Source organism: Podarcis erhardii, assembly GCF_964252035.2.
Source record: "Podarcis erhardii genome assembly, chromosome: 6".
Lineage (NCBI taxonomy): Eukaryota > Metazoa > Chordata > Lepidosauria > Squamata > Lacertidae > Podarcis > Podarcis erhardii.
Window position 1 is genome coordinate 69391863 of NC_138510.1, and position 22532 is coordinate 69414394.

Consider the following 22532-nt stretch of genomic DNA (forward strand, 5'->3'; position numbering starts at 1 on the left):
GGCCTGAGAACTATTATGCATGCAGAGCACTTTCAAACTAGGCCTTCCAATTAGCTTCAGCAAAGTGTGGAAAGGAGCCATCGTGTGATGCTGGCCAAGTGGCTGTCTGTGTTCTTAAGTGTTTGGCTTTTAAGGGTACTAGGGTTTTATTCCGCCCCTCCCTCCCCCCCCCCCACAAAAACAAACTTGAATTAGCTATTCAAAAGACTAGATAGAAATTTGTACTTTTGCCCAATACCGGTTCCTGACAAATTGGCCTGGCTTGCAGTTTTCTAAAGAAACCACTGACTCCAATTTTAATCCTCCAACAGTTTGAACCAGCTACCTGCTGTGGTAACAGTGGTTCACAGCCATACAGTACCGTGGAAATATCCAGGAGTTATTTCCCCAGTTACTTGATACAGCAATGTTTGCTTTTATTTCATTTTTATTTTCAGTTTGAAGATCATTGTTGTTGTTGTTGTTATTTATTATATTTGTAAGAAGTCCTTCATCTGAAGATCACAGGGCAGTTCACAACATAAAAATACAAAATCAGAGCACAAAAGACATAATAAAACAGAAGCAAACCAATAAACCCACTCCCACAAAAAGTAATTAGCCAAGGGCCTGTTGGGGGGGGGGGCATTTTCACCTGGTGCCTAAAGAAATGCAGTAAGTCCTTGAGGAGAGCACTCCACAAACTGGGAACCCGTTCTCATGTTGCCACCCTCCGGACCTCTTGTGAAGGAGGCGCACAAAAAACTTTTGCAACTACTGAATACTCCCTTAAAATTACACATTCATTCTTTTTTAATTTACAGAATCTCATTGTTTGATTCTTAAAATAATAATAATCAAGTGATCCTCTAATCAGCGGGTAAACAGTATCTACTCCCACCCCAAAATAACCCCATCATCCATAGTAACAACCTATCCATGATGAGTCTCCATTCATCAGCAGAGCATAACATCTTTGGCAGACCAGTCGACAAGCCTTGAAATGCCTGCCGTGGATCTAAAGAGCTGATTCAGCCAGTTTCTGAAAAGCTTTTGTTTTCTCCTCCATAATGCCGTCGTTCAAAATAAAGTCAACCTTGGTCTCATATTTTCCATTAGAGGAAGTCTGTTGCTTCTAACAGTAAACTTCAGCAATGCATTGATTGTGCCTCCATTTGTTATAAATGTGACGTTAGTGTTTTTTAATATCTTCAAACAATATTAAAAATAATTGTAGCATTATTTTTGGTGTAGGGAACATACACATAGCAAGAAATGAACGGTATAGGATTAGTAGCATTTGCGCACTAAAAAAAATTGACGGAATCAGCTGCGTCAGAAATAGGCAGCATCAACTCCCCCCCCCCCATTAATGCACTTAACACTGTATGTATATGTATACAGCAGTTTGCATCTGGATCGTACTCAATACTGAGTCACAGTATTGATCTTTCTGCGCATCAGTTAAAGGCTGAACACAGATCATCTTTTCTTTCCATTCTTGCTGTGTATTCCTGTGGCATTGTGAAGCAGATGCTTGTTGTGGCTTTCTTTTTTTGTGCCGTGGGTAGGAATTGGAATCCTACTGTGTCTGCTGAGCTTTAGTGCCCTGTTCTCATGTGTCTATCATTGGTGGCTCATTGAAACCATCCTTCTTGTGGCACTTTGAGGAGTGTATTGTCCCTACCTAACAAAAACAGCTTTGTTTCATAAAGTCACCTTTACATTAAGATCACTATTTCTATTCCTAAAATCCCAGAAAGAAGCAGTGAATCCAATTCCAAGCTATTAAAAAGCCACAATGTTTCTATTTCGTTGGGTCGTGTAGGACAAGACAGTAGTTAAAAAAAATAAAATGCAAATGTTATTTTCAGATTTCAGATCATTTTTTTCATGCTGTTTTAGGGAGACAAGTGTGGATATGCCCTGCTGGTTTGGGTTTTCCTATCTACAGAGAAAAAAATGTTTCTTTTGCAGTTAACAGAAGGATGCTCTGCACAGCACTGCCTAGGCAGAACTCTTTTAACATGTAGTAATTTTACTCCTTTAAAAATAGCTGTATTTCAATATGTATATTGCTTACTGCTCATTTCATTACAAAGCTATTTCCAGTTGCTCTGTGCAGAAGTGAAATGAATCAAGAGTCTTTTCTGATTCATGAATCAAATTCAGAGCTTAATTTGAAGAAGCATATTTTGAATTTGATTTAATATGAAAATTTGTTGATAATTGCATTTTCTTGTTCTGGCTTACTATTTACAAGTCCCTTAGAAAAAGGAAAGGTAACATGATCGTGCTTACTTTGTAATATATAATACTTTATTTAAAGAAGAAAATAAATTTTGGCCACAGTCCTGCACCCCAAAAATAACAAGAAAAACCCGTGAGTCAAGATTTATCTATCAGGCATGTTACAGACTTGCTCCAGTGCAAGCTTTGGGCCAAATAAGATGTGATGTTTTTTGTATCTTTAGTCTCTGTATGGCTATTTTTTTTCCTGGCAATAAATATCTGACATGGGATGTCTGAGCCAGATCAGGACTGTGGCATCGGGGCGGGAGGAGGAAGAGTTAGTCTTCATCCCACTATGGTCTTGCTCCAAATCAGGGGTGGGGTGTATACTATCTGTTTCATTCCCTAATGGTGACAAAAGACCCACCTCTGGGACCCCTGTGCCAGCTAGCTAGCTATTTCTTTATTTTAAAAAACCAGCCACACATGAGCTTCCGACATGAATAATGTCATGTTTAGTTTTACCCTCTGTCTTTAAGAAGACTTATACCAAATCCCTCTCCTTGCAGTACTGTGTAACTGGACAGCTTGACGAAACCTGCACCCATCTTCTCTTTCAAACGTATACACATAAGCACACACAAACACATGCATGCACATAAATTATTTCTGTGGAAGTCTGTTCAAAATTCTTCACAGACACATCTACACTGAGGAAGAAATAGTGAATATTGGAACATGCACTGAGTATTTAGCTTGTAGATTCCAAATTAATGATCAGCATACTTCAAATTTAAGTTCATGACTGTCCAGGTTGAGAACAGCTACATGCGAGTGTTCGGTCTTTTCATGTGAAAGCAGACAAGCAAATGAAGTGAGTATACTTTTAAACTGTTCCAGCTCTGACACGTCATCTCTGCGCAGTTTAGAGCCCACAAAAGGTTACGAAAAACATGGTTTATTAGGGGTTTCACAATATTACCATAGGGCAGCACAGTCCCTTAGCTTTCCTCCCCCCTCTGAATTAATGCTCATTTTCAGCTACAGTATTTTCACTTCTGATATTCAGTTGTTTAACATTGTACACAGTGCTCAGGTTTGCATGCTCAGATAAGGGTTAGGATAAATGAGTTTCAATGCTTTGCTAGTAGTCCTAGATTAACAGCCATTAAGTTAACGACGTTTCCATCCCTGTGTTGTGCATCTCACTGCTTCTAGTCATGGGGGTTAAGGTGGTGAAGATTTCAAAATGTGTTTTCCAAATCTATTGGAAACTTAGCTTTTCATGCAGTGCATGAAAACCCATGAGTTTTCTCATGGGTGGCTAGTTGCAGGAGGTCTTGCATCCAGTTTTCCACATATGATGTCCTTTCCAACACTGAAGGATTATTCACTTTGCTGCCAAAGTAGAACCATCATTCCTTTCCTTTTGGTAACCCCCACCTGGCAGGTGTGGAGCCATTTGTGTTGGCATCTCCTATCAACAGGGATTGGTCCATAACTCTGTACTTCCTTTCAGAAGCGTTGGATTACTGGGCAGCTATTTATACCTCCAGCAGTAATCTGTGGATGTGATGCCCCTGTGCTTAAGGCATGTTGGTGCCCATTAGGCCCAGAAGAAGATTTTCTGTTGAATGAACCTCAGTCTAATGTTGTGGGTTAGCTGGTTGGATACTAAGTAAGACTTTCCTCCACGGTGTAGATGTTAGACATGCTTCTACTTCTTTGTCCTGCTTTTGCCTCAGCCTTACAGAGTTTAGATCCTGGTTCAGTATGTTACATGCTGATGTGCCTAGGCACTTGCTGAGCCTCCTTGAGAAGGAAAAGCTACATGCTTCTTGCAGGAGATCCAGGGTTTCTGCTGCACTCAGAGCATCTGTGCAATCCCCACTCAGTGTTGTGAAGGGCTCTAAACTGTGCAGAGATGACACACCAGAAGGGGCTTTGCACTGGGCCTCCACTCTCCTAATGGTCTTGTTTAAATGCAAGGAGATTGAACACCAGAATGGGGCTAATAATAGTGATGCCGATATTATCTACACATTTGTCATGTAAATTTCCTCTTATTTCTGGTGTCATTCAGAATGTTCAGATGAGCTTTATTTACTTATTTCAATCTCCCCGCTTTTCTGTAACTACCTGCTTTTAAATCTCTCTCTTTTTTCTTTTGAACTTTTGTTTTAAAAATCTGCTTTCTTCTCTCTGTACAAAACCCAAATCCTCCTCTGTGGTCTTCTTCTTTTAAGGTTGACATTCCCTTTGTAACGAGACTGAAGTTTTCTGTATCTACATGAAGTGGTTTGCAACAGTCCTTATTGAGCTGCAACAAGTGTCTGAATTACTGGAATATCTGAAACCCTAGTGTCACTTTTGCTACAACCCTGTCAGCGCTGCTTCTGAAATTGTTATTGTGCGCCCTGTATACTTGCATCAAAGCACTGAATTGCACTGCTCTGTTCCCCTGTGCTTGAGTTAATGCACTTACATCCATCATGTGTTTCAGGTTCAAGGCCAAGGAGAGACGAGACCATCCTTGTCTAGCAATACACATCTTCTGCACTCCTTTTCTGCTAATAGAGCTCTGATACACTGCACTATCAATTACTTTTATTTTGAGCATGATTAGTGAGCATGAAGGGACTGACTGCGCAGTTTCTAGTCTGTAGCCCTCGGTTTTTGTTTTGCTTTTGTTTTTTGGCTAACCCACACTTGACCTTTGGTGGGCGAACATTTTTTTTCTTTAGACTCAACTCCCTCTTCGGCCCATACAGCATTTCATTTTTCCTGTCACTTCCATCTAAGGGATCCATGAGTGATGAGTAGATCTGGGTTTCTCCTTGTTTGTTTCCCTACAGCGCCATCTTAAGCCATGGTATGCAAAACATTTGTGTTAAGAAGGATGCATGTGAACCAGCATCCCAAAAATCAAAGTTGCTTAAGGAACCTAAATTGTGAGGAAAGGTTCCTTGGTTGCATACTTTGAAGCACTGCCACCCCCCCAAAAAAGAGTATGGAGATCTCAGGGAGCCATAGCATTCATTTAGTTTATTTACTTGTGATTTATGTCCTGCCATGTAGCCTAGAATGCACAGTGATTGTATATAAAAGCAAGAGAATAATGATTTTTCTCCTTATAAATCCTCAGAGCTCAGTACAGATTATGAATACAGATTATGAATAGTCTCTTGTGATGGCGAAATTAGAGGGGGAAAGTTAAGGAAATGGAAGGAAAATTCCAAGATTGGAAGAAAAGTGAACTAGGCAGAGTGCCAAAGCTTGCTCCTTGTAGTAAATTCATGCTCTCCGTGTTACATTTAGTGTACAACATATAAACAGTATAAACAAACATCAGTATAAAAACCTCAACTATAATAACAGTGTCAATGAATACAGGGTATAGGATCCAGAGTTAATGGTCGGGAAAAGCAAAAACAGTATGTATTAAAGGGGCATGTGAAGTATATAGCACAGGGAAGGGCTTTCAGAAGAGAAGGTGCAATGACAGAAAATGCCTGTTTATGGGCCACTGCCATAATTTTCTGTATACCTATATGTTTTTAATAGTAACCTAGGGAAGTAGCCTCAAAACAAAGTAAGGGATATATATATATAGGCATGCCTGTCGCACTTACAATAGTGTTGCCTGTGGAAAGCAACTAAGTGTGAAGCGGGCACATGCATTCCCAGATAGTCAATATACCTGCCGTAAGAAGCCACTTGGAGAAATTGCCTTTTGCCATCACACTTTACAACAAGAGTGGGGAAACAGGAGATGAGGTTGGGTTCCCACCTGCCATCATCTTTGATTGTCTCCTAATGGGGACTGATGGAGGCTGTCAGACCCAGATTTACCATTTAGCATTTCTCCAGAGGCAGCAGCAGTATAAATGTAGAAAACATACCAGTCACTACAGAGTGTGATCAATCCCAAGACATGTTCAGCAGACCAGCTTCAGGCCAATCTTCCAGATTTACCAGGCTGCAGTTCTCTACCATATTACTTGGGAGTAGGCCCAGTAGGATTTAGATCTGAGTTGAAATGCATTGGATCACACTCTCGGTCTTTTGGACCTAGTAGCACCAATGCACAACTGCAGTCACCCTTCTTCTTGCTTTTCCTTTACCACTTCTGGCCTTTTCGGTTCTCTGTTACCGTCACTAAACAGGACAGAACACAGCATCTGTCTCGGAGAGTTCACCCATCTGATTAAAAACTGTGGTGACTTTTCAAGTACTTCCACTGTCACAGTGCACAATTCCTGTCACCACTTAAAAATCCAAAACTCCAATTTGGATGATCGAGTAACACCATGCCCTACTAGAGACTTGTTCAGGCAAATGTTGACTATGGTAGCTGGCCATTCCAGTGTTCACACATATTGCCATTATTTTTTGGATGTGGCATTCCTTCCTAAAATGATTGAAACAAATATCAACAAAACTTGTTCTGCAATCTCATTGCAACTCCATCTATTCACTGGAACCTGTAATGGTGCTGTAATTGGATTCTTTGGTAAATGATTAGAGCTATGTATCACACAGGATACAAAACCCTCGCATCATTTGTTGTCTTCTTGCTTCTTTATGGACTGCATTTAGATATGTATTACTGCTGCGAGGATTCTTCTCAATTGATTAAGTGTCTTGGGTTCTAATAGCTCTCTATTTGTTTCGTTTTTTCAAAAATCCTGTCTACTGCCAATGGTTCCTGCTCCCCCCCAAAAAACCTTTTCAACAAGAAAGCTGCTGTAGATGAATTGCTACTAATATGAGAATTCTAAATCAAGCTAAAAATGCATTGCTTTTTCCTTGAATAAGAGTGTTATTGATTAAATTACAGAGGAATTGAGAGAACCCCACTTGACATTTCTCTCAATTATACTGCACAATATATGTTGATACTTCAAATAACCCAAGTCAGTCCTTTTAGGATTAATAAGCACATCAGAAGCACCACTTCCTACATCTGTGCATGATATTTTATTTTAAGCCTTGCTTGGACCCAGGAATTCAGTGGAAAATATTCAAGTGTTCCATTCATTAGCTGCACTGATTGAACTTGCAGTTTTTGTTTACTTTAGCAAACCCATCTGTCCCTGAAAATGCGCAGTTGTACAACTGTGCACTCACAGCCGACATATCACTAATAATTATGTTATCCTTGTCTTTATGCCACTGTTTTACTACTATTCATCCTAAGCAGGTGCAATCTTCCTCTTATTGGTGGATTATGATGTGACACAATGCAACATGATTGTTTCATGTACCAGTCATGTCTTTGGCAGGAAAATGTTTCTTGGATAATGCCGTTGTTAAAAAGTATATTTATTATAAAATATTGCGTACATTAGCTTGCAGTTGAGACATGCTACATAAAGAATGGCATGGCCAGCATTTTCTCCAAGGTGTATGCTTTTCCTCCTTAGAAAAATAATGCACTTTTTATAGCTAGCCGTTATTGGACAAAAGTTAGCTTGTACATTCTCATCCCAATGCTGAGTCCTTCATTTACTCTGATAAATGTGCAAGCTTTCCAATTCATTTCAATGGAGAAAGCTGCTATGTACATGCAATCCTATGTGCACAGAAATCAGCTCCATTTATTGCACTGCCTGGACCAGAACAGATTGCTGTACTGGAATATCTATCTACAAGTATTTAATATATTCCTGCCTTGGAATTGAGTAAGTTGTATTAGCTAACCAACCCCCCACTCCACGTTTTTCTTTTATTGGGATGACGGGGCAAAGATTTGATAGAAATTATGAATATTTGGTAAGATTTGCTTTGTAAACTAGGCTTCTCACTTTTATTCTTTTAATTGCTTACTGTGCTTTGTTTCTTCCTTCTAGAGTTATGTACTTATTTCTCTTAAGCAGATGTTTCACGTCAAGATTGAAAAGTCATTGCATTTCTCAAGATTAATATCCAGCAGTACAACCCCCCCCCAAAAAAAAGATAACACAAACGAGCCACCTCCCCTTATAAGAAAGAAGGGCAGGGCACAATCGAATGGTGGGAATAGGAAATATAATATACATATAACACTTTTTTACTATGTTATGAAGCCTCAGGAGACGTTCCGTACTTAAGACAACCTGGTTTTTCAGCACACCTCTGTTCTAAAGCCTGAAACCTCTGTTTTGCACAGGTTCAAGTTGTTTTTTGTGACTTCTGAACAAAGTATCTATTTTTAAAGTTTATCAACTGATTAAATTTCAAACAGATTTTTAAAAAATAATTAAATAAGATACGCTCCCTCACTTTATTTATTTATTTGCTAGCCATGGTGAATTATGGTGGCTTTTCTCCCTCCCCTCTCCCCTCTCTACTCCCCTTCAAAGAGATTCTTTCTTTTTCTTCTTACTTTCCCATTGCTTTTGGTGCTTTAGCGAATGTCAAGCATTTCAAGAATATTTGCAGGGGTCCCCCTTTTGCTGGTTTGATGAAAATTCATTTGGTATTTCTAAAGCTCTGAGATCTCAGAAGTTTCCATTTCGTTCAGTGGAAAGGGGCACAAGTTATATAGTGCATGCCATATAATGCTTGCTAAACCTCATTGTCTAAAAGTGACATACACAGCAAACTAGAAGCCATGCTGTTTCAGGACGGACGAACGAACGAACGAGGAAGCTTCCCATCCAATACTGTCTCCCTTCAACCAGGGTGCAACAGAGACTTAGATCTTAAGTATCCCCATTCCATTTGTGGAAGGAACTGTAGTCCATCAGATGTTCCCAGCACATCAGAGGTGGAACAGTACTTTTTTGCCCATGTGCCCTTGTTCCTGCAGCCCCATGCGCCACACCTCATTCTGCAGTGCAGCAGATTTTCAACTGGCAAAGGTGGTGCAGGTTAAAGGGGAAATCAGTTCAGGATAATCCTGTGAATGGAACTCAACCCTTTGGGACACTCCCGTTAGCAGAAGCTTAGTTGGCAGCTATAAAACTGCTTATTTTCTGCTCCTCCAATCAGCTTTCCTGTTCTGTCAGGGAGATGAGAGAAAGCCTTCCCTTGAATGAAAGGGGAAAGCAACTTATTCTCTCCTGCGGTGTGAGCTGGCTGCATAACTCTGAGCAAAGAAGGATATATTTCCACTCTCTGCCAGGTTGAGTCTTCTCATCCTACATGAAGAGGGGAACCTCTTCTCTGAAGGTGTGGAACCAGCTATTTGACTCAGGAGAGAGAGGAGGAAAAAAGCACTTTCTCATTTAGCTAGGGAAATCGCATACCGTAACCTCCCTGAAGGTTGCTTCCTTTAATTTGGCAACAGCCATTTCAAAAAGAGGCAGCCTGCAGATTCTGGAAAAGTGATCTTGCCTCCTGCATGGTGAGGCGGAGGAGGATCAGGCTGCACGTGGAACTTTATGTGAGCAGGGGAGAAATCAGTAGTGCCATGGAAATAAGTAATAGAAGGTGTCATAGCTCAGTGGTGGTGCAGATCTGAGTGAAAGAGTGAATCTGTGTCTGTGAGCAGTAGGTGATGGTTGTATTTGAACCTCACGACCAACTTCAGTGTTCCTTACCTGCAAAACGAAAATGTCTTGCAGGATGTCTTCTAAACGCTTGTCAGCTCTGCATGCACTCTGTTCTTCTTTGTGCTTGAGACACAGTTTGATGTTGACCTGCTGAGGTCTGATATAATGTGTGAATGGGCTTGCATGTGGCAAGGGACCTGCTGCTGCTGCACTTCTTACAACCAAGCAAGAAAGCACAGGAAAGGAGTCCTAAACTGAGCCTCTGTACAGATGTTCCATTGTGCAAAATTTCATACATACACACAAAAATCATCTAATTTAGTTGCTTTCTTTACTTTCCTTTTTAAAAGGAACCTCTAAAAACTAGAAATGGTTGGTTTAGCAGAAGGGTAAAAGCTGACAAATAACTCTTGGTCTGCGAAAGCATGGAAAACGTAAGAGTTTCGCTTTAATTTCTGCACCATGTAAGCAAAATGAGAGGTATGGTACAGCCTACAATAGCAGACTGTATTGAATTCACACCCCTGTTCAAAGGCTTTGGGTCCAATAGGATGTGTCCACTAGAGGAGGAGGAGTGTAGCGATTTTTGACAATTTCTCTCTCTAGCAGCAGCCCTGAAAATATTTTTGGGATGATCCCCTAGAACAGGGGGCTGCAGGGCAAAATCAACAAAACACCCCCCTCCTTGGTTAGCAAATACCATAAGACAAGGAGGACTGATTTGATTTCACCCAGTTGGGATTGCTTACAGGTTCTGCAGCAAGACTGAAGATGAAGGGTGTGTACAGAGAGATAAGACTAGGGGCAGTCTTGTAAGGATTTGGGCATTAAAGTATAGATAGCTCAGTTGGTAGAGCATGAGACCCTTAATCTCAAGGTCATCAGTTCAAGCCCCACATTGGGCAAAACTATTCCAACTCTACGATTCCATGATAATGTTCAAACTTTGCTGGTTTTACATTTGGTTCAATATGAGCCAACCTTTCAAGAGCAAATATTTTATGAGCACTACCTCCCACATCTGTGTTGCCGCCAACTTGCAGAGGAAGAGAGAGAATTAAGCCTGAATGTTAAGGTGAACTGTGTGTGCAATTTGTAAGCAATCTATGAGATTGTACATCTTTACTGCTTACATGGTGAGAAAGTTAACGCATCAACCTTAACTTGTGATTTCTATGATTTTTAGAGCACGGGTGACTTGTTGAAGCCTTCACTCTTCTTAAACCAAAGGGTTTTTCTTATTTAAAAAATGTATATATAGTGACATACATAATACATCTATATGTGCATATCATATTAATAGGTTTTTTTTAAAAAAAAAAGTTGACAGGATTTTGCTTGGGGCTTTGCAAAGGGAAGGATAGGTATATCATGCATTAGTCAAGTCTTTCATTATTTATTCAGGTTGACTAAGTGAAACTACATATGAGCATTTTCAGGACTGCCTCTTTAACCTACTAAAATGATTGATCCATGTTCACTTATGTAACTTTAGAATCTTTCTCCTGCTAGGTTTTCCTGTTGTCTGTTTCTCTCTATCCAATGTAGTGCACTTCTTATTCTCCCTGTGTTTAACATCTTGTGAACTAATTTAATCTTCGCCTAATAGTCAATTTGTGTTAATCTTCTTCTTTTTTCCCTTGCACTTTTTTTTTTCATTTTTCTTCCGATGCTTGAAATAGAAGTGGAGCAAAAAGGTAAATAACGTATATAGTCCCAAACCCCCTCCCCCCAGCTCCTTGTTATGTGCCTTATGGATGTTAACCTCCTCCACCCCTTCCCTTCCCCACAACACTCTGGTAACTATGGTGGTCAGCAGGATCTCATAAGCGCCCCTCATAAAGAAGTCGACTTTGCAGTAAACTGGCTGGGCTGCTGAACTGACTCGGCTACTTAAAGCAGGTGGCGGGATTTAGTGTCTGGTGTACCTGCTCCGGGACAGAGGCTCCCTTTTGCTTTCTTCCTCCCTTTCTTTCTCTTTCCCTGTCTTTCTCTCACCCTTGACTAAATCTTGTTAATGAACCCTCATCTTGCTTGGCTTCCAGAACCCACTCCATAGCATGCCATAATTACAGGGGTCCCTGGTCTGTTTCATCCATCGCTTTGGTTGTCCTTTATTTTTTTGTTGCTCCTAATGAAGATCTGTGTATATATTTTACACATACACACGGGTTGCACACACACAAACAAACCCCAAAACTAAAAGCGCGTATCTATATAGATACATTCAAACTTCAGTTCCCGAACGCCTACGTTTTGGAATGTTTCAGCTCCCGAACATCCGACACGAATTCCAGTCTGCAAAAAGCCTAGCTGTCAGCCAATCAGAGGCCTTGGAATTCAAATGTTTCGGAAGTCGAATGTCCTTCCAAAACGGATTGTGTTCAACTTCAAAGGTTCAACCGTATATATAGATATAATATCAAGGCACTGTTGTTTTCAACCTCACAGTTTATTAAAGTTTCTACAAGTTTTATGAGCTTAAATCCATTGAAGTGTTGTACACCAGTTGAAAGGTCTGGAGAATAAATCCTGTCTTCATCATAAATGCAAGCGTAGTTATCTGCTTCCAGATGCATAGATGCGCCATAGATGCGACCTTGGGTGATATTAGCGAAAACACTTCACATACTGGTTACTATGGTAACTTTAAGAAGCATGGATGTCAAAGGGTAATACATGCATTAATTACATATGAGCTACAAAGTATTGTTGCCAGTTAATTGGATCTTTTCTTCTTTATTGTCACTTGTGATTTTTTTTACCTTGACTTTAATTGGTAGCATGCACATTTTATTTTATTGTTTTTTAAAAATAAATCTTGTCTTGCTTCTTCTCTGCAACTGCTAGTTTTTGTTTGCCCTGGGACATTGAAAGCCGTTGTGGATTCCCCAAATTTATATGAAGCGGAACAAAAGGCAGGTGCCTGGTGCAAGGACCCTCTTCAAGCTGCGGATAAAATATACTTCATGCCGTGGACTCCATACCGTACTGATACTTTGATAGAATATGCTTCTTTAGAGGACTTTCAAAATGGACGCCAGCAGACGACATACAAGCTTCCAAACCGAGTGGATGGTACTGGATTTGTGGTATACGATGGTGCTGTCTTTTTTAACAAGGAAAGAACTAGGAACATTGTAAAGTTCGATTTGAGGACTAGAATTAAGAGTGGAGAGGCAATTATAAATTATGCCAACTACCACGACACTTCCCCTTACAGGTGGGGAGGGAAGACTGACATTGATTTGGCAGTTGACGAAAATGGCTTGTGGGTCATTTACGCCACGGAACAAAACAATGGGATGATAGTTATTAGCCAACTGAATCCTTATACCTTGCGTTTCGAGGCAACGTGGGAAACTACGTATGACAAACGGGCAGCATCTAACGCCTTTATGATATGTGGGGTTCTCTACGTTGTGCGGTCCGTATACCAAGACAATGAAAGTGAAACTGGCAAGAACTCAATTGATTACATTTACAACACTCGGTTATTCAGAGGAGAATATGTAGATATCCCTTTCCCCAACATGTACCATTATATTGCTGCTGTGGATTACAATCCAAGAGACAATCAACTGTATGTGTGGAACAACAACTTCATCCTGCGATATTCTCTAGAGTTTGGTCCCCCTGACCCCGCTCAAGGTAAGCATTCTTTATTATCTCTATTTCTTTAAATACTAAGTTATTTTAATAGAGTGCTTGCTAATGAAACTAGCCTTCACTATTTTGGCAATTAAAGTACCTGTTTTGTAATGAAATGAAACACAAAAATGGATTTAAAATTGTACCTGTGCCATCTTGTTCCATAGCAACACACCCAATGGTAAGTTTCAGCTCCACATTACTAGGCTCAAGACAATCTATTCATTTGGAATAAGAAACATGTTAGCATTGGTGTTTTTATCTGATTTTAGTCCTGAGTACAATATTTTTAAAAACTTTAAAACTATTTTCTGCCTGTGGCTGAGAAAGATGTGGTTTGAAGAACCTGATGCAGTTAGGTGCAGTAGTTCTCAGCGTGGATGCTGCAAAGGTTTGCATTTTCCAAGTCTGCAGTTTGAGCCTGAAAAGAGGATTAGCCTCTATCTTTGTAACATGCTATAACATCCCATAATTTCCCATTGGTGGAGCAAATGCAAGTCAGTGTATTCAATTTGAGAATAGCTATGGCTACTTAAAAGACTGCATCGTTATGTAAGCTGCCAACGAGTAGTCATTTGGGAACTTGTATCACTGAGGAAATGTCTCCAGTATGCAGAACCGAGGGTGCACATACAAATATTAAATGCAGAGGATGTAGCTTTTGAAGACTGTTTTGGCAGTGGAATTAGGAAAAGATCCACACGCACACCCTTGTAAGCTCACTAAAAACAATTTGCATTCCCGGAATGTTATTTTGGTTGTAGTCTCCAACAAAGCTGCTTTTAGTTACCTATTTTTTCACATGTTATTACTGGATATCTCTCTTCAGCTGTTACAAACTTTTACAGTGGTACCTCAGGTTACATACGCTTCAGGTTACAGACTCCGCTAACCCAGAAATAGTGCTTCAGGTTAAGAACTTTGCTTCAGGATGAGAACAGAAATCGTGCTCCAGCGGCACAGCAGCAGCAGGAGGCCCCATTAGCTAAAGTAGTGCTTCAGGTTAAGAACAGTTTCAGGTTAAGTATGGACCTCCGGAACAAATTAAGTACTTAACCCGAGGTACCACTGTATTACTTTCATTGCTGGAGACTGAAGGCTGACTGCATGGTAGGAATACAGAAATATTCTATGTAGAAGTATTTTATAGGAATGCAGAAGTACTGTATGTGATAATACTATATGGTCTCTATGAGGTTGTAATGTAGAAGCACTATGTAAATGTGCTATGTTGCCACATAACAAACATGTCACAGGACCATATAATCATACGGTAGGAATGCAGACATGCTCTATAAATGCCAGAAGCTGATTCTTACTAACATTAATATGATTGAAATGCTTGTTTGAAGCATTTAATTCATATTAATGTTAGTAAGAATATACCTAATGAATTCCATTGGTGTGTAGTCCTGTGACTGTTGGAAGGATGTTCTGTGGGCCATGGGATATCTCCGTTATCATCCCTCAGTTAGAGAGACAGAACTCCCAATGCTGTAGACAGAAATCTGATGTCAGATTTCTTGCTCCCAACTAAAGGTTTTAGCACCCTGGCCCAAACATCAGATATGATAAAAAAGAGCTGGGCCATAGACATGCCAAGAGAGAACTAAGAAACAGCTGGTACCTGAAGGATCCCAAGCCATTCTGGTCCCTTGATGCACTCCCAAACTAGGAAGAAATTTAGACACACTTTCGAACGGTGTCTAAATCTCTCTCATTTCTGTCCCATTGTTTCAGTGGGAAGAGGAAAGCATTAACATTGTTTTTTTAAAAAATGAAATAAAATAAATAAAACACAGGAAACAGACAGAGGAATGGAATACCATTCCTACACTCCCTGATGACTCAAATCATGCAGTGTTTGGGATATGGTGGTTGAACCTTTGGTTTTTTGCTCCCTCCCCACATTAGGAATGCATCATTAGAAATTCTTGTTAAAAAAAAAGTTTAAGACTATGAGAACATTCATGCATATATTTTTTTAACAGTGGGGGAAATGGCTCCATTTTTGTCATATTTTAATAGTTAGCTTGCTGATGTGTACAGTGGTACCTCGGGTTACATACGCTTCAGATTACATACACTTCAGGTTACAGACTCCACTAACCCAGAAATAGTGCTTCAGGTTAAGAACTTTGATTCAGGATGAGAACAGAAATCGTGCTCCGGCGGCACAGCAGCAGCAGGAGGCCCCATTAGCTAAAGTGGTGCTTCAGGTTAAGAACAGACCGCCGGAACGAATTAAGTACTTAACCCGAGGTACCACTGTATATCCAGTGCCTTTGTAAAGTTAAAGGATTTTAATACTTTAATATGTGATTTTGAGATTACGGTGAGAATTTTTCTAATTCATTTGAGATTAATTAATTGGATTTCAAAGGTACGGATTGTGAGGATGTGAGCTTTAGAGTTCATCTCAAATTTTGCCCTCCATCTTCCATGAGCAAAACTGAACTGTCAGTCATTAAGGAAAAGAAAATCAACTAAAGCACTTCTGCGATCATCATTTATGCGGTCAGAGTTTATACAGGCTGCTTAGAGCGAAGGGATATTTGAAAATGAGGGCATGAAGTTAGTATTTCTGTGCCTTTTTGGTTTGGGAAAAGGAAGGTGCCCTAACATGAAGTTCTTAATGATGTCATGGGGTCAGTGCCTCTGCAGCAGAAGTCATGGCCTCTTCTGTTGGAATGCCTAATTTGGGGCCATTACGGAAAACTCAGCAATCTTTGCCACTTCACTTGTGATGGGAGCAGTAATGATATGTTGACCTACTCAATGAGAGTCTTTCATCTCTCTGCCTTGTCAGCGCCTGACTGCATCATAGCTTCCTACCCCAAAAATGGTTCAAACACTGTAGACTGTCTCGCCTTTTGAGTGAAACAAGTCCTTTGTCACATCCATCTGACTTGCCCTCCTGAGCTTAGATGTTATTTTCACTCCCAAGGCCGAATGGCATTCTTGACCCCAAACATGTGCGTTTTCCTGAGATAGAACAAGAGGTATTCATTGTGTTCGCCATATTTCAGTGGCTGTGGCGTTGCCAGAACTTCCCCTCACCTTAGCCCTCTTATGGGTTCTAAAAGATGAGACAAACCTTCATAGATACCAAAGTTTCCCTGCTCCACAAGTTCCACTTTCCACAAGTTGAAAGGCAGCAGGAATGACAACAGCAGATGAGGCTAACACTTTGTCCCCACTAAACTCCCTCCCGTGTTTATTGAACTCTTAAATGTCATGTCTGAAGAGGCTCCTTGATTTTTCCATTTCTGCAGTGCTGAAACTGTACTATAACACGATTTTGCAATCCCCTCCCAGCATGCAATATCCATCAGTCTTCATGCATACCTTCATGGAATATAAAATGCCGTTTCCAAACCAGTCCTTTTAGGGGCTAAGGTATTTCTGTTAGGTATGGCACAATGGCATGCTTCTGCATTGCATCTTTTTGAGGATCTTATTGTCTTTGTTTTTACAGCAGCTGACTGTGGGATTGGTTTGTTCTCTCTTGCATTTTGCTTCAGCTTGCTTTGTGATGACAAGGAGACAATGTGGCCACAGTCTAGCAAGGTCCTCTGTGTGTATTTACTGCGCCCACACACCAGACGCGGTTTTATTTGCTGGGTTTTCAGCACACCTTTTCAACACGTGCCAATGTGTTAGATACATGAGACGATCCAGTTGCAAACTTCATTAGCGTTCTTTCCCAGCTTCCCCCTTCCCTTTAAATCAACCTATATCCAGTGGCGTAGCGTGGGGGGTGCCAGGGGTGCCGGCCGCACCGGGCGCAACATGGGCGGGGGGCGCACTCGCACTAGCAGCTCTCTGCCCCTACTAAAATCCATGGGTTAGGAAGCCCGCGCTCGCTCGGCTTGGCGAAGAGGTCTCGGAAGGGGGAGAGCGAAGCCTTTTGCCGCGGGCAAAAAAAGGAGAGGAAGCCGGGCAGGCGGGCGGGCTGGCTGGCTGGCTGGCGGGGGTCTGGCTGCGCCTGCTGCTGCCGTTGCCGCTGCTGCCGGGCTTTGACAGCTTGGCGAAGCAGAGGGAGAGGAGGTTTATGCGGCTCTCTCTCCACTGGCCGCCTGGGTAGTGAGCCGAGCCGAGCAGGGAGTCTGGCGAGGGGGCGGGAAGAGACTTTTCCCTTTTTTCCACCTTGCCTGGTCAAAAAGGAGAGCGGAGTCTCCTCAGGGCACCCTCAGGCAGGGCAGGGCAAGGCAAGCAGAGCGAGGAGGAGAGAGAGGGGGGGGGAAGCAGCCAGGAAACGCCGCGGTGTGGAGGGGGAATCAATTAAGGAGAGAAAGCGAAAAGCCTTGGAGAAAGGGAAAAAAGGAAAGAAAAGAGGCAGCTCCGGGAGAGCGCGGGGGAAAGAGAAGCCTCGCTGCTGCTGCTTGGGAGAGTAAATTACTGTACTTGCCTTGCCCTGGGTTAGGGGGCGCAAATTACTTGCCTTGCCCCGGTTAGGGGGCGCAAATTACTTGCCTTGCCCCGGGTGCTGATAACCCACGCTACGCCGCTGCCTATATCTATATAGCTGGTGAATAAACTATCACCAGGATAGTTTGCAGTGAACTCCAGACCCACACTGAGTAATGCTCGCTTATCCCCCCAAAAAAACTTTTCTAGTTTTGACGAATCAGGTTTTGGGGCAGATGGAGAGGCGATGATTTTACAGGAACGAAAGTTCAGTTTCCCTTGCATCTGAAGAACTAGTTAAATAGTTCTTTGGATCTCATCCTGTACATTTCTCAAATATGACTGAAAGTTTTTCTTCTGAATTTACTGATAGCTGCTGACCTACTTGCCAAGGTTTTCAGATTTGAGAAAAGTATATTTGTAGGGTATTCCTATCCAAAGCTTCTCAGAGATAAGTTCCACTCAGTTCAATTAGAGCTTCTTCCCTTGAAACGTTTATCGAAGTTTGCTTCCAAGGTCATTATCCTATCATCACCTAATTTTTTGTCTGTTTTGTTCTACTGATTTGCAACTGATATCCTGCTAAATTTATTGCCACTGAATTATCATTTATTTATTTCATAAAATTTATGTACCACTTGATTGTAGAAAAAACAACTAGTAAAGCAGTTTACAAAAAGATAAAACAATAAAATAATCACTAAAAAATGATAACCATAATTTAAAACATGCATAAAGTTAAAACCACAATAGAATAGACTAAAACAAATCAAAACTCACACAGACTTTTTAAACATCTGGGTAGAATTGCCTATTGATATCAGGCAGCTGCTTTCACTGAATTCTTCTTGGTTCCTGCCTGATATCAATAAACAGTCAAGTTCTTATCGATATGGTATGGGTATTAAGTAGCACCTGTAAAACTGCCAGTGGGCACATATGGGGTAAGGCAAATTCAAAAGTTACAAAAGGATTTCCAGCCAGTGTGTGCCATAATTATCCATTTAGGTGTGATCTGGCACTTCTAGGGGGGGTACATAGCCAGAAAGTGCAGCCAGAATGGTGGTGGGAAGCTGAACGGGTTGGCTGATCAGCTGCAATCTTCTTGAGACATATCTGTAAGGGCTGCTCTAGCTGTGCTTATTGTTTTCATGTGAGAAACAGTGCTGTCCCTCCTTAAACAGGAATGATGTTGCATGAAAGTGCTCCTTGCCAACACTCTTCATACCAGAATGCAGATGGGAACTTTATAATCCAAACAAGAGTTATTCTGTCTCTCTTCTAATCCACAGCGCAGGCTGGTCGCAGCTATGGCATTTGGTGTGCTAGACACCATTGCAAAACTAGAGCTCCTGGCCACTTGTGGGGAAGATAATGCTTTCTGGGAGCATCTCTACAGTGAGTTTGGGCCCATTTTCAATTTATTGAATAGTTAGATACATTAAAATAAAGAAGTCCTGGATTCTCATCTCTTTCCAAGGGCATGTCCCACCTGCAAGCCTTTCTCCTTTTCTACAATTCCAAGTCTGCTTGGATGACTGTGGTGCCACCTTTAGGGAAAGAAGTGTGGACTTCGCCACTCCACTCCACTCAGCCTTTGAATGGTGAATCAATGCTGAACTGGTGCCGTTTCTCATTCCAAGCAAATACGCAGAGCTTTTAGGAAACGATTTTACAAAAAGGGCACCCCCCCCCCAAATTACTTAAAAAGAAAGATGCAGATCGTTTTTCAGACAAAGCAGATGTGTCTCAGTATTGATTTTAATAGCCACATGGGTGGCACTGGAACAGCTGCATCTAGAGTAGTGGATGAAATTATATGCTCTTGTGATTCTAACCTCATAACTGGACCTCAGAAAGGAGCCATCGTGATCCCTTTTAGTGATGTTAAGCTGTAGGGCACAAGTGTAGCTTAAAATGAGATAGAAGCTGTCAAAAGTAAGAGGATCTGTGAGAGTATTAATTGCACTATTGTTGGTACAGATTTCTGTCGTCAGGAATGTCTTAATTAAGCACATGGTGTCACCGAATGTCTAAGATCTTAGTAATAAGGAAAAGCTTCCTAGATTCTTCTCACAGCACCCCAAGATCTGAATCAGTTGTGGCTTCTTGACACTTTTTTTTTTTGCAAGTGCTTGTGACACTTTTGACAAACGTTAATTGAGAAAGCATCAAAAGCCTGGCTGCGTTATAATCAGAATAAAATTACCGAGGTTTCACACAATGTCAGGAGAGAACTTGCAGAGAAGATAGACAGATCTGGAAAGGTTTTTCCAGAAGCTAGGCTGAAAAAACAGCTCAGCAGAATTGTGCACAGGCAGGTTTCACTCAGACTAGGGGGAAGAAAAACCCCCGTGAGGCTCAAGATGTTTTTGGTTTGAGATAGAAAATAACCAGAAAAACTATGATTTGCACTCAGCTAGAAAGAGGGAACAGCTATGAACAATCACGGTAAAATACCCAGGTTTGTATTAATTATTACTAGCTAGAGCAGAGGTTCTTAGACTGCATTCCACAAGTTCTGCTCAAGACCCTCCACAGAAAGATTGTGGAACAGAGAAGATTACTTGGCTCTGCATTTGATTTAGGGTTTTTTCTCCTGATGATGGAAGTCAAAGTTGTTTTGACCAGGGACTGCTGGATTTAATGAACAATCTAACGAGGACCTGGTTCCAGGCCTCTGATTTTCATAGTATCAACTGTTTTTGATTATCATGCCAAATAAAAATATGCACCTCCTTCAATTTCATCCAGAAGTTAAAAATGCAAATTTTCTGAATTAGCATCACCCTACAGCTTTACATACATTGGGCTAAGGTAGCTTGGCCTAGGTCCTATTGAAAGTGTGATAAGTTAGTCTTAAGTTATTTTCAGTGGGGTTGAAGTATAGCTACAATCCCAACTCCACTTACCCAGGAGTAAGCACCATTGCGTTCACTAGGAGTTAATTCTGAGTGGACATGGCCAGGACAGCAGTGTTGGTGTGGCTCCATCCCATAGTTCCAACTGGTCACATTTTGTCTGCTGTGCCTGTGTGGTTTTCATTGGATGAATTTGGTTGATTGTGTGTTGTTTTCTATTGGTTATAGTTTGACACCTGTTTGGAAGGGGAATTGATGCTGACTTCCATGCAGTATTTGATGTAAATAGAAATTGTAGCTATTAAGGAATGAAAAACAAAATTGTATTCATATTTATGCAAACCTGACCCCCCACTGGTTGCACCGCTGCATGTAAGCGGACAAATAACAGACTCCACATCCATCCACTTTGCTCACAAAAACAGGAATATCCATTATATTAGAAAGGAAAGACAACGGTTATTAAAATGCTAGTTATGTATGTACTTTGATTTATAGGAAAACAGCAGCAGTGGCGGAAAAAAGGTTATTAAGTAGTCTGTCAAGACCCCAAGCAATTTTTAAGTGACCCAGGGAAAAAAAGTTTGAGAAGCATTCTAGAATATACATAAAATATACGAAACTAATGAGTTCCACATACAACACATTCAATCATAAATTCTTACGGACATTTTAGCCTCTTATGTTGGCATCCATTGTCCTAAAAATAAAAAATAAATAAATCCACACTGAAAGATTTGTGCTTCAGTTTTCTGTGAAATATGTTTCCCTCAAATAGTATATGGAGATGATGGGATGATTAGAGCTTTTGACCACTGTAGGAGTGCAGGAAGATTTATGTTAGGCTTTTATTTTGTCAGAACCCTTGTCCCTACTCTGAAAGAACTGGAAACTCCATCTCTTTTAAAAGAAAGAAACATTCTTTTCAAGTTCTTTGAAAAGACAGCCTGGTGCCTCTCTCCTTGTTTGCATTTTGTGGTTAAATTCAATCTACATTCAAGAATATATGTTTTTGATAAGTTCTAGCCTAAAGACAGAAGAGGTTTAAATCGCTTTTTTTAAAAAAAAAAAGAAGAAAGAAAGCATAAGCCTTTAGGAAATAAGTGTCAAAGGGAAAATTTTAAACCTGAAAAGTGTCAGATCCAGTTGTTTCCAGAAGGCCTGACATGGAAAGGAGTGAATACCTGTCACAGTTTGTAAATTCCTCCAGGCAGGGACCTGTCTCTTCTTTGTTTGTAAAAGTGGCAGGCACACCTGTGGAGATGATGGAATAAAAAACCCTAAGTAATGAATTGTGTTGCTCCACTAGCCAATGTTGCTTTGAATTTCGCTGTAGCCAGCGGCACTCTAATACCCCAATGAACAGGCGGGCTTGCCAACTCTACCTTTTTTTTGGAAGGAGATTACCTTGCCACTTTTGAATTTTGAATGTACCCTTTGATGGTTGGCCTTTTTTGTTTTGTTTTGTTTTGTTTTCCTTTTCCTTCTCTCTCTCTCTCTAGTTTTCCTGGAAACCGTTATTTACAATTACAACAAGCTTTTCAAGAGTGGAGATGGATCAAATCAGAGACCTGTCCCTGCAAATTATGATAAGCATAAGCAGAGCTTAATTTCACATGGGGAAACCCAGGTTTCTGCCTCCCAATCCTGCAAATATATATATATATATATATATATATATATATATATATATATAAAAATAAAAATTATTCAAGGGAGAGAGCCCTTGAAGTGCCTGCTTTTCCAGCTGTTTCATATGTTTATACACATAAAGTGGACCTGTATAGCCACCATGTTGAGAGCAGCATGCACACTCCCAAATAATGGCCTAAATTCCCATGTCTACCTAGAACTTTAAGAACTGTACTGAGGGATTGTGCTTTAAGTACTTGGTGGTCCTGGTATCATGTTCTGCCATGAA

At 40.8% G+C, this 22532-nt stretch overlaps 1 protein-coding gene across 23 annotated transcripts in view; it reads left to right on the plus strand.

Annotated features, from left to right (window-relative positions):
- The window catches only part of ADGRL2 (adhesion G protein-coupled receptor L2), a 249524-nt gene that overhangs the window by 179783 nt on the left and 47209 nt on the right, over nt 1-22532 (plus strand). For 13 of the 23 annotated variants that reach the window (XM_081865672.1, XM_081865664.1, XM_081865663.1 and 10 more), the window contains 2 exons: nt 11372-11386; nt 12540-13340. In XM_081865672.1, the coding sequence (XP_081721798.1) occupies nt 11372-11386; nt 12540-13340 (816 nt within the window). The remainder of the gene's footprint in view (nt 1-11371; nt 11387-12539; nt 13341-22532) is intronic. The other 10 variants (XM_081865671.1, XM_081865666.1, XM_081865674.1 and 7 more) reach the window with 1 other exon arrangement.